We start from the raw sequence: 18,297 nt of genomic DNA, 5'->3' as shown, positions 1-18,297 counted from the left end.
TTTTCCTCCTTGTACTTCTTGTACTACTTCTCACATTGACAAATCGATGAACTCTGAACATCTCATGAGTAATTTATCAGCCAGCGTTACGTAACCAGGACTGGATTACGTCAATCTAAATATACCAGAGAAGGAACTCTGAGGGAAGCTTCGTTATCAGAGAGAACAAAGTGCAAAAAGATCTCACTCTTTCAAAATGGTGCTGATGTAAGACGGGCGAGGCTGGAGGGTGGAGGGTGGAGGGTTTGTGTGTGACACCAGCGTGAGGTTGAGCAAACAGGGTGAAGTTGGTGTCTCAGGGTTGATGTGAACATCTCTCCACCAAATGTGTGGTTTAAGACGATGAAGCTCTGGCTGACTGAACACACCTGGTCCAGCCAGGTAGAGCAGAGGTCCTCCACAACACAGTGAAGGTGACTGATGAAGGAAAAAAAAAGGAGTAAATACTGTTTGCAGCATGTAAAAGTAAAACTACTCGGAAGAGAAAATGGCCTCTATGATACAGAATGTCGTATTAAAATAGTGCTGTTTGTTGTGAAAGTAGCATCCTGTGGTTGTCTTCTGCTCTGTTGGGCAGTTTAATCTGCAACAACGCACCAGATTTTATAAACTTAAATGGACTTAAATGGAGAGAAGAAGTAGACTTTAAGTACTCAGGTCGATGTTACTTTGCACCGCTGAAGGCTTTGTGTCAGAATTAAACATCTGAACTGATCCTGCAGTCAACATCCTACTCATGTAAAGGTACAGACTCATTATGTATTTAATATATAAAAGGTAACGACACTTTAATGTGCAGAGAAATGTGACTGTTTATATTGTATGATTATTAGACTGATGCATCAGTGTTGGTTTTCTTGTTGTAGCTGCTCTGAGTGGAGTTTAGTTTTTACTACTATGCAGTTTAGTCCAGCGGTTCCCAACCTGAGGGTCGGGCCCCTTCAAGGGGTCGCAGGATGAATCTGAGGAGTCATGAGACGGTTACAGAGGCTTTGAGCACTTCTATCAACAAACCCATGTGAATAACTGGCACATTTATCAGAGCTTTTTAAGCTTCTCATGATTTTATGTACAATCATGATGTAAACTGCATATTTCAGATACATCTAGTGTGCAATATTCTTCTGGAGTAGAAGAAGTAGGTGGAGCAGAAGTAGAAAGTGGCAGAAAATGGAAATCTGAGTATTTAAAGTAAAGTTAAAGTATTTGAAAAGAGCACTCGTGTACAGTACTGCATCAGAACCTACATGCAGCACTTTATTAAAAGGATGTTTAATTTGTTTAATGAAACCTAATAGCTGACTGCTGCAGTTAGAAGTCGACCTTCAGGCTAAATAATGTGGTTTTCCTGTTTCGACAGCGACGCGGTGATCAGAGCTGCGTTACTGCACACAGAAGTTCCTCTTTCAGGGAAGATTTCACTTTTGCTGATCTACAGATGGAGCCGCTCCGCCCTGAATGAGGTACAGGTTTCCTCTCTGCACACAGATCACACAGCAGCTTCTGCTTTTTCATTCAACAGCTTTATCTCAACGATGCAAACAGGATAAAGAGTAAAAAGAAACAAAGGCATAACAGTATTAAACGTTCCAGACTCTTAAGAGCACGACAAGATTAAAAGGCACAGAATTATGGAAGAGTTTTTTTTTATATTGAATCATGAAAAATAGTTTAAAATAACAGTCTGGTCAGATAAAAACACTCAGACAGTGTAGCAGCAGCATCACATTGTTCCATCAAACGCTGCGACTGAAAGCTTCTCGTTTACTTCCAGCTCCAACATGTTGAGGCACAAAAGACGTAAGATTCAAACTCCTATATGACAAACTTGAGTAATAGAGTTAAATGACATTTCTAATGAGTATATAAACAAGCTACTTCTTGTCTCCTTAATGATAAGAGCTTATTATATATTTAAAAAAAGGACAAATCTGCATGCGTCAACATGATTCCTGGTTTGTTTTCGTCCACTCTGTGTGTCTGAAGGTCGCTTCACTAAACGTTTCTCATTATCACACACAGTTTACACACGATTGTCGTCTCCATAACATACTGATAACAGTTCAGAATCTGCCAAAGTGGAAAATGTACAGTTACAAAATGGTACAACAGGACGTAAAAACATGCCACTGAAATAAACGATGCCACTGATATTCGCAAGTTTGTTCGTCCCTGTGTCATTTGGAAGAACACACAAAATGGCAGTGAGATTCATTCATTAAAGAAAAGAGCACAGACTGTATAAAGAAGTGGACGTAGCTTCCAGCTCTGAGAAGTGAGTGACCGGCAGGGGGCGACTCCACCGGCTCCAAACAGAAGTCTGATTCAGTGGAAGTCGATGAGAAAATGAGCCGACTTCACGTTTTCCTAATGAGTTTATGGTCTCAGTCGCTGGTTTCAAGTCTTCTTCAAAACAGCAGGATGTTCGTTTAGTAAATTATGGTCCCAGTTAGAGGAAAACAGACGACAAAGCAGGATGTGTTTCCATGGCAGGACTATTTGTGACTAATTAGAAGCAGGTCATGCATAAAGCATAAAGCTAAACAATCAGAGGCGGCCGTTAAATCAAGATGGGGACTTTGACAAATGTCAGCCTTGAGGCTTCAAGACAAAAGTCCATAAACCGCAACGCCCACTTCTTCTACAGTCTATGGAGAAGAACGACAGCAGGAAACTATTTATATGACCGAGTTCCTGCGCAGGCTTCACACTTTAAATGACGAGAGAGGATTAAATGTGATGAACCATAAATGTTATTAGCTGCACATAAGAATGCATTTTCAGATTTGTCTCACTGTTTAACTCATGAAAGATTTTTTTTTAAATGTAATTTAGCACCACAGGCTGCTTCCAGGAAACAGGCCGGCCACGAAACATTAAATCAGAGAAACCAGTGGTGTGGCAGCGACGTCAGCACCCCCCCCCCCCCCCGCCTGCCTGCCTCACAGCACCTCATCCAACATCAGGTGTTCGTCCTTCTTCAGCTACAGGTAAGGAGGTCACGGTCGACCTCGCGGCGCGGTAAACCCAGCGTGTGTGCGTATGTGTTTGTGGTGTGTTGCTGAGTGCGCAGGAGGATCCGCCGGAGATGTTGGCACTTGGAGCGCAGAAGACGAGCCAACTCTTGACTGAAAGGAACTCCCGTCAAGTCAAAGGCGAGAGCGGCGGCGACAGGTCCGGCGGGCGAGGTGAGAATATGTCCCTCATCAGAGCTGAAAGGGAGAGGAACAAACTCAAACAGGAGCTCGATGACGGCCGCCTCTGCTAACCTGCAGCCTTTCTAAGCACCATGTAGTTATTTAGAGCCCGTCACAATGCAGAACTGAGATAAAAAGAAATATAAATACAAGGCCTCCATCACCAGACATTAATACACCCCATGTTAATATTGGGTTTTAGACAGGAAGTGTAAACTATATGTAATCATGCTAAATTAAAACAAACATTTTTAAAAATGGGTCTGAACTACATCAGGTGACTGGAGGACATGAAGACCAGTGTGTACTGTGTGTTTGTCTCTTTAAATGGTTTTAATTTGAGCTGATTTAACACTGAAGTGTCTCTAACTGTGTGTGTGTGTGTGAATCTTACCTGCAGTATCACAGAGTCCCTGCACGCCTCCTAAAACAGGGTCTCTGTCTGTGAGCAGCTGACTCCGCCCGCCCGCGCCGGAGCCCAGGACCAGATCTGATTGGTCGGTTTCCTCCAGACAGCCCTGAACACGGAGTTTAAGAAACGGTCAGAGGGAACCACAGAAGGCCGAGCAAGCAGGTGAAACCCTCAACGAGTCAAAGTTTAAAACATTATTACATACACTCATACATATTTTAGATTTGAAATGACTGGTGGGTACAGAAAGTTTTGGACTCTGGACAGAGAAGATCCCTACAGACAGAGACTTTAACCAGAAACAGCCGTTATATCGCTTGGTTCAAAGGCACCAGACTCCATTCACAAAAACAGTAAATTTACATGGGGGTTGCTGGTGCACCTTTGTCTCCATCCGCTAGCTTATTTGTGTTTTTGTGTGACTTTGTTGTTTTCAAGGGTCACTTCAGATCCAACACAATGTTTGTGTAGTGCACTAGAAGAACAGATACAGATCGGCCAACTGAGGCAGCAGCAGACCGGCCACTCCCGTCTTCTGGGAGGTAAAATCACTGTTTTTGTTAATGGAGTTTGGTGGATTTGAACAACTGTCAACTGATATTCATATGGTGAAGATATTCAAAGTGCTGTAAGATGGTTTGGATGAGAGCGTCTGTATCAGCCAGTAATTCGTTAATATTAACTTTTTAAATTTGGGGATTTCTGTGCAAATTCTGTGCAAACTTCCTGCAGATCCTTTTTCTGCAGAATTTTTTTTTTCTTAAAAGTTGCTGGTTAAACACATTTCCTTCTTCCTCCTCCTACTCACCATTAATCTGTGGCTGAGAAGAAGTTCCTCTTCTATTGAGGAAGCATCTCGTTTCTGTCTCTTGTCCTGAATTGTCCGCTGGGACGACGGCTCCTCATCCGGGCGACGGGTCCTAAAAGAGAGAGGAGATTATGAACCGTGTCAAACATCATAATAATCTTTGTTTTTCATGCAGAGTTGTTAGTGGCAAACTTTGTTCATGGTTATGGTGAAATTCATGTAGAAGCCGAGTCTAAACATGTCCTAAAGAGGCCACCGTACAGAGGATAAACTGTTTAATTTAGCTAACATGGCCTCTACACTAGCGCCACCAACAGGACCAACTCTGCATTTTGTGTCCCACTAGATGTAAATCTAAGAACACATTTGTCCAATAATGTTTTCTGGAGTGTATTTATTTCTATAGATGCTACTTTTCTTCTTCTTCTTCTGGAGAGTTAAAGAGGGGAAACCAGAGCTCGTACCGTTTCCTGCTCACTGTGGATGAAGGTGACGTAGAGGACGAAGGTGCGGCGGCTCCCTCTGACAAACCGCTGAGGAAGGTCAGCTGGAAGTCGTCGTCCATAGAGATGTAAGGAGCCAACGTGTCGAGATCCATCCCCTTCACGTCCAGAGACAAGACGAGGCAGGAAAGTAAAGTTTAAGCTACCGAACAGGATCCTCACTGCCTGAACATCTGAGTTTTACTGTTTCATACATTTCAAGGTTCAAGCATCAAAACGTATTAGTTATTCACAGCTTCAGATCGTTATTTTAGAATTAGTGTGTCAGATTAAACTGGTTTTCTTCCTCAAAGAGCCCAGTTGTGGTCTTTGCAGGTCAGAAAATGAATCCACTACTAGAAATCAGAACCGTTTGAGGTCATTTTTAAAGATGAGCTCAAACGTTTTGCTGCGAGAGGAGATTTTAATCAGGTTTTCACACTGAGATTAGTAGTCTGGATTTTCAAAGCAACTATTCAACAATTATCCCCTCTTTTTTTTTCCAGTTTTCTCAACATTAGAAGTGGAAGACAACCCCCCCCCTCCTCCCACGAGACGGAGCCTCAGAGCCTCAGAGCCTCAGGAACAGCCAGCAGAGCCCTGCCCAATGATCTAAGTCCTGGTTCAGGTCCAAAGGTGACCTGGTTTTTGCAGTCAGGGCTCCTCAGCTCTAGAAGACCCTGCCTGAAGATCTGAGGCTGCAGAATCTCTCAAAACTAATCTTTTAATTTTTATTTTTTTACTAATTATAGAACACGGTGGTATTATTATTATTATTACTCTTTTAATCTTTTAATCATTATCTTATTTGCCTCATTCAGTCCTGAAATGCTCTCATCCTGGTCAAACACTAAAAAGCACTTTAACTTTTGAAAAGTGCTCCATAAATAAAGTTTCTAAGTCTGATTGGATGTCAGATGCTTTCTGCTCTTACCTCCAGTGTTTCTTTCTTCTGACCATTTTCTGAACACACAGCGAAGAACCTTTCCACTTTGCTGGCGTCCACGTCCTCCTCCTCCTTTTTCTCTTCACAGGAGCTCTGAGGGGGAGGAAACCCTTAAATCAGACAGAGGACACAACTTCTAAAAGTTCTGAGAAGATCTCAGGCTCATATTTACCGACTCAGGCGAGGAGGCTGGTGATGATGATGATGATGATGATGAGGGAGGTGGAGTGAGGGGGCTGAAGATGGGGGAGAGGAGCTGTAGCAGCTCTGGTGTGCACAGATCCTGAGGGTGGTCCGGCACTGAGTCTGGACTGGACGGGCTGGCGAAGGACAGCTCAACAAAACCTGACAGACAGAAAACACAGAGCTCAGCGGCTGACTCGTAAAATAAAACTGTGAAATGAGATTTACTGAGTATTTTATGGAGGAACGACTTGTACTTTTATATTTCAGCCACATTACTTGGACAAATTATTTTATCCAGACTGGAATTTGCTCACTTTGATAATAAATAAATAAATAAATCTTCACTGGTGCTCAGCTAGATCTAAACATCTCTGGTGTGTCTCACCTGTCGGCAGCACGTCCTCGGCATCGGGAGCCAACTGTCGAAGCTCCTCTGGTCCCTCCTTCGGTTGGAGGAAGATCTCTGTAGCGCCGCTGGGATTCGAACCCGTGTCCTCAGTGAGATGCTCCCCGTCGGCGTCGGAGCCACAGGTGTCCGATTTCCCACAATTCTTTGTCGCAAGAGCTTGTGAGTGGGGTTCAGCTTCAGGCAGCCGGCCTGCGCGGATCTGCTCGACGGAGAAAACGACGTCTGGCTGCTCCACAGCACTGCAGAGGAAGAAGAGAGGAAGAGGATGAAATAAAGAGGGAGAAGAAGAGACATCACACCAGCTCGTCACGTGACACAACCTCGCTGCTTCACCTGAGTATGAAGTTGAGGCAGACGACAGCTTCGGGCTGCGACGTCTTGCTGTTGTAGAGGACGGTGGCCTGGGTCTCCGCCCAGACGTAGCCGCCGCTGTTCGCCAGGAAACGGTAGCAGCTGGTGCTCACCTGACCTTTGGACAGCACTACGACACACATGCACAGAAAACGTCACGTGAAGAAAAACAAAAATCTACAGTCTTTGAAACAAATGGATTAAAAAGACTCTGATTCACCAAAGAGGAGTAAAAATGGAGAAAAAGCTCAAATATGCAGATTTTCTCTTTACAGACGTCACGATGTTCAACATCCATTAGTGATGAATTTTGTGCTTTAAAAGTCGGTCTGTATTCTTCAACTCATCTGTTTTCACAGTTTTAATGGACAAGTAGAGTTAAAACTGTGTGAAATGATACAACTTTGCTTCTGAATCACTGTTTGTAATTACAGGTTTCTAGCACACACACACACACACACACACACACTCTCACACACACACTCACGTGTATGGAGGCTCTTGTTGACGTGATCAGAGTCGAGCGTGTGATGAAACTCGTAGGCTGAGCGGCCAATCAGATCATCTGGTTTGTATCCCACCAACTCTGTCACCCTGGAAACCGAGAAATGGAAGAAAAAAATAAATAAATAAACAACAGAAGAAGAGATTTCTATTCCCTCGTCTCTTTTCTCCGTCCATCTTCTCCGATGCGACGCTCTCTCCCATCCACAGGGAGGTCAGAGGTCATGTGACAGGCCAGCGTTTACCCTACCTGCCCTCGCAGTGTGTGAAGCGCAGGTCCATGCTGTGGCGGGTGAGGAAGGTGCGGGTGTCCAGAGGGAACTCCACGCTGGACGGGTGAGGGACGGGCTCACACAGCAGGGTCATCACTCTGGCTGCAGGGGGCGACGTGGAGCCGCCGCCAAACACACGCAGCTGACCTGTACAGTGGAGAACCTGCAGACGTGGAGGGGGGTGGATGGAGAGGAGTGCTTTTTCACAACATCATGCTCTTTTATATTTAATTTACTGAGAGCAAAACATGATACTCATCCAGTTTAGAAGTCTAAGTCTCTATATACTGAGCTTTACAGTGTTTTTTTACATTTCTGACACCAAATCCATCCAATGCAGAGACCTGTTAGGTCCCAGACCAGTGTTGATGCGTCAGTGTGTACAATATGTACCGTATGTAATGAGAGTGCCTCAGTAAACTGTAAGTGAACCGTCCACACTGTGCAGACAGCAGGGCCGACTGCCAGAGGCCGTCTCATAACGTTTCAGGCCGGACTTTGACCCCCACGTGTGTGCGTGTTCTTGTATTACTCACATAGCGGGAATCACAGTGTCCTATCAATTATCTGATGATCGTTAAGGTCGTTGTAAGGGCTTACGTGACTGTAGCAGTGTGTGTGTGTGTGTGTGTGTGTGCGCTTTTGGGAACACCGAACCTTCCAGTTGGCAGACTTGATGTTGACGTGGCGCCCCCTGCTGGTCAGAGTGCTCTTCATTCGCAGGAAGAAGCTCCTCTCGGTCGGCTGTTCGCTCGACTGTTTCTTACTCGAACCTGAAAGCGACGTGACAAAGCTGTTTGAGTTTTGTTTCCAAACCAAAAGACTTATTTATCATCCGTAAAAAGTGATGAATAAAATGAAACAACAGCTGTTTACTCCACCGCTAACGCTAAACAATCCTCGTTATTAGAGTTTATTTGACGTTACTTTACGATACGCTGATGGTTTAGTGCATTAACTCGCCCCCCCATATTGTCATATATCAGCACAGGGCTTTAAATCCTGGACTCACATGACAAACAGAGACATTGATCATCTCACAAATACTTTCTTCGCCAAATAAAGAAAGATTTCTTGTACTTCCTGTGCACTTCTGAGAGGAAATCTTCTGTTTGTATTGATTTGTGCTGTAAGAACAAACCTGGACGTGGAGTCAGCAGGTCTCTGAGCTCCTCCTGATCACAGGGATGGATGAAGTCATAAACACTGTGGCCCAGCAGCTCCAGCTGTGGACGACAAAATCAGGTCCAGCGCCGTCAGTAACGAAGAAATACTGACGCATCGGTCTGAGGTTGGAAAGCTGGCTGCATCTATTTTAAGTTCAAATCTATTAAAATTGATATGTTTTTGGTGTTTTGGTGCAAACAAATCAAATTTTTTAAAAAAGCAATCGTATCAAATCTTTGGCAGAAGGCAGAGATGTTGAATCTTTGTTGAGGGAACCAGCACTGATGTTGTGTCGTCATGTCTTTTGATGAACTGTTTGATTGTTGAGGACAGTTTGTGTTCTACGTAATTTTACTGCTTTTATCGTCTATAGTATTTTTAATGCTTCTATTTGTAACATTTGTGCTTTCAACTCTTGCCCGACCAGGAAGTGCAGGTGGAAATGAGCCTCCCTGAGGAAACAAACACTGAATGTGATCACTGTTGAATCATCCGTCCTTCTGTTAGCAGGTACCATAACCTAGTTGTGTTTGCATGATCTCAAACAGAGCTAAGAATAGATTTACACGATGGCGTCTCTCTCTCTCTCTGCGCTCTCCATCCTGCTCGAGTTACTCAGAATAGTTCACATACTGTCCCAGAGGCTTAGTGTAACAGCTCCACCTCCCATTAAAGACACAGTCATTGAGAACCAGTGGGAAATAAACCATAAATCTTCTGTACAGGATTAAAAAATAATCACATTTCAGGTACTTTGATGATGATTATGGGTGCTTACACTTCTAATCAACCCGAAGAGGCTGACGAGGGAAGCTTAATGTCTTAATATTTGTTGTTAAAGTGATGATTCCTCACATTTACAACCTGCTATAAATGAGTAAACCACCACTGGCTGATCAGGAGGGAAATCCCTGTTGTAAACAAGCACACGAACAGAAAAACTGAAGCCAGCAGGTTGGAAATGAGGCGAAAAAAAACTTCAAGGACAAAATATGTGAACACTTTGGAGCCTCCACGATGTGCATGAAGTGTTTTCACTCTAAACTACTCATCATTCTGTTCTGTTCTGTTCACCTGCGTGATGCCGACGTGCTTGCTGACATTCTCCGTCAGGTAGATCATGTCTCCCTCCTCCGTCATCACCATGATGAAGCCGGCCAGCGCCTGAGGATAGAAGACGTCCATTGGATCTTCCTCCTTCTCCTCCTGAGACTCCTCTTTCAGATTTGGACTTTCTGTAAAAATAACGAGGTGGTAATTAGGACAGCGAGAACAGCTTTGGTTAAAACTATTTCAGTGTCTATCAGGGCCCCTGTTGGATTCACAGGAACCTAAATGTTTTCTAATCACTCTGCATCGTTTGGCTTTTACCTGAGCTACTCTTTAACCCACTTTCAAGTGATCGGACAAGCTGCTGTGATTCGTCTGGACCTCATAATGAATTCACCCAAAATATAAAGGTGAGTCAAATAAACCTTTCTTTGTCCTCCAGTGAATCAGTTTCCAGGTCTGAACGCAACAGTCAGCAGAACCACGCTCTCACATCCTGATGCATTTTTCATGTTTGTCGCCTGAGTAATAAAAATTCGGGGTCGTCTCTTTATTTATTGATGGGTTCATTACTCTGCTTTCACGCCTGAGGGGGAAAAACAACACTGAGCCAAAGTCAGAAACTGACACTGAACGTTCAAAGTGTCACAGAGCTGATTGTCCCATAAAGCAGTCTGACTGATCTCTGAGGGGGGGGGCTGTAGACGTCTGAGACTTTCACTACAAAATACAGAAGTGCATCTGCCAGGCGGTCTGTGTCCCTTTAAGAGCAACCACAGAGCTCTGGCCTTCCTCATCTCTCACACTGATGTGCAGCGTTACAAGAGAGTTTGCAAGTTTAAGCATTTTGTCCAAACAGCCTGGGGAGTAAAACCTGACATTTTTATTGCATAAATTCATCAGTGTGCCGTCATTAAAGGCAGCCTAATGACCACTGTGATTAGATTTCAATTATCTCTGAGCAAAGTCACCCAGAGAACAAGTTTAATCTCCGCTTGAATGAATCCATTAGCTGGACAAAACTCAGCAGTGTTTATCATTTTAAATCTTTTATAAAGATGCATTATTGCACCTCACTATCTTTTCCTTTCAGTGAAACAAACAATGTGCATAAATATGCACAATATAAACAAACCTGAAGCTACACTGACAGCTGCCGAATGCTCCTGAATGGCTCCTCCGTCACTTTTATTGGCCACAAACGCTCAAGCGACAGACCTACAGAGGAGACCGTGTGACGCCTTCATCCCTCAATCATGGGACATCACTGAAAACACAAACTGTGCAGCTTTTAACACACTTTTACACAAAGTGTCAAAGTGCCTGGCTGCTGAAAAACCAGGCGTGTGAACGTTTCTTTTTCCTGCTGCCACTAGTGTCTTATTAACACTACTACTGTTGCTGTGTTTTACTGCTCTGTGCTGTTTGCCGTATGATATTAGCATTCTACCGCCTGATCTTTGCATCGTTGAACATTTCATCACTAAGATTGTTGTTACACTCCTTCGCTGTACTATCGCACTAAAGCTCTGCATTACTTTGCGTTCTGTTTTCCAGAATACTCGTCGTGTTGCTGCAGCAGCCTTCATGGTGCATCAGGTCACTTCTAACCATCGCCTCGCTGGGTTTAGAACATCTTGCTGAAGGACTGCAGCAGAAAGTGACCCAGCTTGCTGACTCTGGCACTGGTTATTGGAGGATGAGCTTCTTACTGCGTTGGAGGAGGCGGTGCATCCACAGGACGCTGAGGGCGACTCTCATGATGGCGGCTTTGTCCAGGTGGGTGGACACTCGGCGGGGAAGCGGCAGCGTGCGGGCGAGCTCATAAAACACCTCCGTCTCCTGACCCCGCCTACATCTGGCCGCATCACGAGAGCGCAGCTTCCTTTGCTCTGAACTGGGGGAGGCAAAAATAGAGCAAAAATAGAGGGACACGATCAACAGAGATGAAAACAGGGACAGAGGAAGTGGAAGAATGAAGCAAAGTCACAGAGACACAGTTACATTTTCCTCTACAGCATCATTAAAGCTGCGACTTCTTCTGTGTTACTACAGCTTGTAATGTTTCGTGTTTCATTTGTTTTGTGAGTGTTTGTTTGGGACCCATTCGAAAACGAGAGGATTCATCTTCAGAGGTTTATCCTGATATAATAACACGAGAATTAAAAGTTCATTTTCAATGTATCTTCCTCACGTAAACTACCACAGAACAGAGATCATTTAATGCTAATTATAGTGCCTTAGCAAACATTTTAATTCAATCATATAGATTAAATCAAATCAGAGCTTTTAATTACAGCAATAAATCCCTGAAAGTGTTGAGTGAGTATTGGATTTAACACTTTAGGAGGTTTTAACTACACCAGCTTTTCCTCAAATACATAAAACACTCGACACAACTCAATATAACGGTGTGTTTTATCTCTGTTTCATTTAAAGTCTGGACTCTTTAACTCCTCTGGACCACAGCAGAGCTCCTTTCCTCCCCCTCTGTGAATCCACCTCCGTAAAGACCTCATCACGACCACAGAGTTCAGTTCTATTAACATTCCTGTATGTTTTTCTCCAAAGTGGGAACAGAACTGCAAAAATATGGAGAACTGTCCAAAACTGAAGAGAACAGAATGTTATTTATTTCAGCTACTGGGAGACTGTCCAAATACTCCCTCTCTCCCTCCCTCGCTGTCTTTTCTTCCCTCTTTTCGCCCATCCCTCAGTCCGCCCTGCGCTGCTTTGGCCGGTATCAAAAAACATGTGCAGACAAGACAAAAGCAGTGTTTCATTCCTGCACAGTGGGAGGACGTGCAGTCACATCACATCAGACCCAAAAACCAAAACGGAGGCAACGGGAACAAAGCTACCCAGAGCTGGAACATAATAATCACCAATAATAACTGTACGATCCAGCACATCGCCGCTCTGCACTCCTCAGGTTGGTTTCATGAGTCCAACTGGACTCCAAATAGATAAATCAAACACAACAAACCAGCTGACAGACAGAGAGCAGAGAGACTTTACAGTAAAACACCAGCAGGAAACCAAACGTCTGAGCTCCCTCAGCGTGGTCATGACCCGGAGAATACTTATTTATCTTCGTCGTCCTTGCTGCAGCAGTAAACACTTAGATTCATAAGGACAAAGCATTGATAGGAAGACCGCATTGGTACAAAGTGTAAATAAACCAGCAAGAGGCCGTGTTGCAGGAGTGATGATGATCAAACTGATCACAGGACGGCTCCACTGATAAATCCAGATTTAAATCTGTGACAGACAAGAGCTCCAACAGAGAGCGTCGACAAACTGCATCCAGTGAAAAGATTTCTATGTTTGTTCTGTGTTTATGTTAAAAATCTGTGTAGAAATACTTCAGGAGGTCACATGTTCCATAAAATGGCTTCTTTCAGACTAGTGGAAAGAAAACAGGTGTTTGTTTTAGTGCACGTTTCCTCAAAAATGAGTTTTTTCTCACATTCAGAGGCAGAAATCTCCACTTCAGCAGCTCCACAGAGGGGCTTTATTTATCCATCAATCATAGCCTGATTAATATATTAATATTAATGATACATTTTATGCCTAAAAACATGCCGAATCTTTTTTTTTTTTTTTAAATGGCCGTTCAAAGTATTTCAAATAAAAACATATGCACAGTGCCCTCTGTGGAAACTTAAACAGTAAACATGACTTGACCCCAGCAGTGAATTCACACCATCTCAGAAAAGAAAACTGCCGAACAAAAGCTTGAGAGTGTGCAGATGACTCCATATTACAGCCGACTTAACGTCACTTCGCTGAGAAAAGGCAGGACATAAACGTCACGGGGGGGGAACGTGTGGCAACATCACGTGTCGCTCGTCTAACCTGTGCAGGGACTCGGTGGTGTTGTCCAACTCTACCCTTCAGTATTCAGACCGGAGGACACAATGTTCCTGTAAACCGACTCCGACACACCCGACACTCGGTCAGATTTAGCAGCTCAACCTCCTGTGGCGCTGATAATCTCTGCGGGAATATTTGCAGTGGGAATAAAGGAGTGTGTGTGTGTGTGTGTGTGTGTGTGTGTGTGTTCAGCTCCATCAGTAGGTAAATACAGAACTTTTCTTCCACTGAAGCAAAGAAACACAGACTTTATCTGCCAAGTACAGCAGGACCTCAGCCGCTGAGTAGCTTCCACCACAGAGGGATTTGGTTTGTTTATCACAAGAGAAGGATTTTCAGATAATATAGGAGTTGTTTTTCCCCCAAGTGAGAAGAAGTTTTGTTTTTCTTCCATTTTTTTGTTGCAAATCACTAATTGGTGGTGTTTTTTTCATCACATTTCCCAAAGATCAGCTGTCAGTCACACAGCAGGAGGGACTGAAGATCCTCTTTTGATTAAAACTTTTTGAACAAGTCGCTAATTCTTTTTCCTTAAAACAATTTCACAACTATTTTCATTATCACTCCATCAGGCGAGCATTTTATGGATTAATCTCTTTGTCGAAAGAAAAATAAAATCACAAACTGGACACAAAAATTCCTGCTAAAGCCCAAAACCCCCAAATAATCAGGTTCCTGACGAAGAAAGGTGTCAAATCTCTCACTTTTGAGAAGCTGGAAGCAGAATATTTGGTGCTTTTGCCTGAAAAACGACGATTACTGAATTATTAAAATAGTCACCATTTCATTTAATCAATGAATTGATAACTGCTGCAGCTCTAATTCTCTGATCTCTGCTGAGAAAAGCTGATAATCTGTTGACTGATTGCTTTCAATCAAAGATGGTTCTTCTTTCCAAGTCTGACAACAAGTATGAAAATTAAATTCTTCGTCTTGTTTACTGCTTTATTTTTGACTGTTTTTACCGCTTGGTAAAAGTTCTGGTGCCCCGTGATCCTCATCCTAAACCCGTCCTGCACCCCGATAGTTAACCCTCATCAGATGCTGCAGGGAGGATATGAAGGACCGGGAACTCTAGCGGACCTCAGCCAGACCTGCACCCAGCTCCAGGATCTCACACAGAGCTGCAGGACACACTTCAACACCACCAAGACTTCATCCCCATCCATGATTTTACTACTACTCCTCTTAATACTACTACTGCTACTACTACTACTCCTGTTAATACTACTACTGCTACTACTCCTCTTAATACTACTACTACTCCTGTTAATACTACTACTACTGATACTAGTACTACTACTACTCCTGCTAATACTACTAATACTGCTACTACTCCTGTTAATACTACTACTACTACTGCTACTACTCCTGCTAATACTACTAATACTACTACTACTCCTGTTAATACTACTAGTACTACTGTTAATACTACTACTACTCCTGTTAATACTACTACTACTCCTGATAATACTACTAGTACTACTGTGAATAACGCTGCTGCCAATAATAATCTGTCAGATGCGAACAGTCGTCTGCCAGCTGGGAGGAGTTTCAGAGAACACAGTGTCCTCGGTCAGAGAGCAGAGCTGCACTTTGGCAACCATTTCTTATTGCTCAATGTGTGTGTGTGTGTGTGTGTGTGTGTGTGTGTGTGTGTGTGAGTGTGTGTGTGTGTGTGTGTGTGTGTGTCTGGGAGACCTATGAAAGACTGATCCCGCTCTGCATCACACCACATACCAAAGTGTGTGTGTGCTGGAGAACAAGATGTGGTTCCTGCATGTAAACATGTAAAGACACAGACACAGACACACAGACACACAGACACACACACACACACTGTGTGTGGAGGAGTGTGTGAGCACCAAGGTAAAAGATAACCAGCAGGTTGACCTGATTTAAAGGGAACACAATGTCCTCAGCCAGAGGAGGAGGAGACAGAAAGAGACAACACACACACACACACACACACACACACACACACACACACACACACACACACACACACACACACACACACACACACACACACACACACACACACACACACACACACACACACACACACACACACACACACACACACACACACACACACACACACACACACACACACGTATTAAACTCTGAATAACAAATTAAGCTCGGCCTTGTTTAGGTTGGGACAAACTGTTCAAAGAGTCCCAAGTGTGTTAGAGAGTGTGTGTGTGTGTGTGTGTGTGTGTGTGTGTGTGTGTGTGTGTGTGTGTGTGTGTGTGTGTGTGTGTGTGTGTGTGTGTGTGTGTGAGAGACGGCATGCAGTCCATAGCTGCGCTCAAACACACACACAGTTTTGTTTCCCACTGAAACTTGTTTTTCAAACCAGCGTCTGTGTTTGTGATAAAAAAAATCCATCCCCTGTTTTCTACACTAGAAACCATCACTTGTGAGTTTGGACACTGAATTTACACACCTTAAAGTCAAAGCAATGCATTGTGGGATTGTAAATTAAACGTAGTGATGATAGACAGAAAAAAAACTAGAAACATTTTAAAGCAAAAACGCCAAACATGGTCACTTTAAGGACTGTGGGAAATTACCATTTTTTTCACTCCATTCTGATATTTGATAGAGCAAACGATTAATCAAGGGAATAATCAGATGAATCGACAAGGTAGGCAGTACTGGTGCAAACACTTTTATAAGAATACACACCTGCATGTTAAAGTAAATCTACGTTTTCACACGTAAGACAAGATAATCATCATTATTATGTCCTTTTACTTTGAATCCAACCAAAATGTTTCATGTCAGGTTCACACAGGACCTTCTGTTCATTCATCTGATGATAGCGGATGAGTTCTAATACATCTGAGTGTGAAATGTCATCACTTTAACTTTAACTGCACTCATGAGTCTCATTTGAAGCACCTTGTGACGTTCCCACTGATGCTGAAACACAGACGCATGAACGCTCCATCACATGTTCAGTTTTTTCTACGCTGCTCCAAAAAAAGCACTTTGGCACAAACACCTATAGTTAAAATCACTTAAAAAATGAATGGAGTCTGGTTGAGCACTCGGTGACCCTGTCTGTGATCTTGTTCCACATCAGACACGTCTTGTTATCAATCATCATTTCCACTTTCTCAGACTACAAACTTCTCTATCTGTTTATCAGCGCTGACACATCACGTTTGCAATCATATCTAAAAACTTGTAGAGGCTGCCATTTGTTTTCTTTTTCCTCAAACTTTGCATTAGACGGCTGAAGGTTTGGAGCCTTTACACAGTTTTTTTATTTACTTTTAACTGAGGAGTTCAACTATATTTAGGCAAAAGAAAGTAGGGCAGCAACTAGTTACTTTCATTATCTAGAAACCGGCCAATTATCCTCTCAATTAATCGATTAGGGTAGTCTATGAAGCAAAATAGTGTAAATTACACAAGATAATTCATCTTTATGCAGTCAAAACCAAAAGATGTTGAATAAGAGCAGAAAATCTGATCTGACAAGTTGAAACCAGCAATTTTATGGCTTTTATTTGCCTGAAAAGTGACCTCAACATCTAATCAATGATCAAAATAGCTGCTGGTTAACCGTCTAACTGATAAATCAACAACTCTTGTGTGCTGTTGCCCTCTGATGGAGCATTAAACTGTAAAACCTGCATTTTTAGGCAACAACACCAGAGAAGCTCACTTGTGTACAAACTTGGTCCTCTCGGGCCACCGTACAGCCCACCTGTGTGTGTCAGGTGGATGGAAAGTATAATGTGGCACAAGACAGTGGAGTTTACCTTAGAAAAGATTTCCTCCCTCACTAATAATAATAATAATAATAATAATAATAATAAATATCTACATGCTTCCTGCTTCCTTTTTTTCCATTTTAAAGGGAGTCCATGTGTGATAGCGCCTCATAAACCTCCAACAACAGGACACTTTACACACACCACAGCTAAATAAAATAAATATCAACACTTCTGACCCAAAGCACAGCAGAAATGAAGCTGATATTTCACAGCAAACATCCAGAAACAAACAAAACAGAGAATAAAATGAGTAAAAAACAAAAAAAACAAAGGTGGAGGCAGCAGTGAATGTTGGAGGGAGAGTTAATTAGTAATTAGTGGCCTCTGGTGCATGATGGTCCTGCAGCCTCACTGAGTCTGATCTAATGTCTGATCACAGTCCACGTGTGTGTGTGTCTCTGTGTGTGTGTGTGTGTGTGTGTGTGTGTGTCTCACCGTCTGAGCGCGAGGCTCTGCTCCTTGTCCTCCATGCTGAGGCTGCACGCGGAGCTGCGGCTGCTTCTGCTCTCTGTTATTGTTTATTCTGACGGGACGAAGCTCCGGACACTCCAAAGCTCCTCTGGGTAGAGCTCACCGCCGGAAGAGGGCGCCCTCTTCCGTTCACCTTTCAAAATAAAAGTCTTAATGAGCTCACGTTAAAGGCTGGTTCAGTTTTTTTTTTATCTTAATTGTCTATTTCGTGCAAAGCACTTGGTGTAATTACGTTTGCTGTAAAGCGCTTTGAGCTGCATTTCTTGTATGAAAGGTGCTATGCAAATAAATATTATATTACTATTATTATTATTATTATCAGTAGTATTAGTATTATTATCATTATGTTAGAAAATAACTTACTGTAATTAA

General features: G+C 43.1%; 1 protein-coding gene across 1 annotated transcript; it reads right to left on the bottom strand.

Annotated features, from left to right (window-relative positions):
• Positions 1-1,303: 1,303 nt before the first annotated feature.
• On the bottom strand, positions 1,304-18,024 carry hif1al (hypoxia inducible factor 1 subunit alpha, like). The gene is made up of 15 exons (XM_070828656.1): positions 17,890-18,024; positions 11,497-11,681; positions 9,809-9,969; positions 8,709-8,793; positions 8,225-8,340; positions 7,546-7,730; positions 7,279-7,385; positions 6,774-6,921; positions 6,417-6,679; positions 6,018-6,190; positions 5,834-5,938; positions 4,882-5,018; positions 4,418-4,529; positions 3,592-3,715; positions 1,304-3,212 (listed from the first exon to the last, which is right to left on the bottom strand). The coding sequence occupies exons 1-15, from the start codon at positions 17,922-17,924 to the stop codon at positions 3,145-3,147; spliced, it is 2,004 nt and encodes a 667-aa protein (XP_070684757.1). The 5' UTR covers positions 17,925-18,024; the 3' UTR covers positions 1,304-3,144.
• Positions 18,025-18,297: the final 273 nt, after the last annotated feature.

The sequence above is a fragment of the Pempheris klunzingeri genome, chromosome 4, assembly GCF_042242105.1.
Source record: "Pempheris klunzingeri isolate RE-2024b chromosome 4, fPemKlu1.hap1, whole genome shotgun sequence".
Classification (NCBI taxonomy): Eukaryota; Metazoa; Chordata; class Actinopteri; order Acropomatiformes; family Pempheridae; genus Pempheris; species Pempheris klunzingeri.
This window is presented reverse-complemented; position numbering and strand designations above follow the sequence as displayed.

What these genes read in the sequence shown, in the direction of transcription:
- hif1al (XM_070828656.1), bottom strand. Translation starts at nt 17,924, where the DNA reads ATGGAGGACAAGGAGCAGAGCCTCGCGCTCAGACG. An exon ending in TTCTCAGCCACAGATTAATG is followed by an intron (nt 3,716 to 4,417) that starts GTGAGTAGGAGG and finishes CTCCGTGTTCAG; the next exon opens with GGCTGTCTGGAGGAAACCGA. An exon ending in GGGACTCTGTGATACTGCAG is followed by an intron (nt 3,213 to 3,591) that starts GTAAGATTCACA and finishes TCTCCCTTTCAG; the next exon opens with CTCTGATGAGGGACATATTC.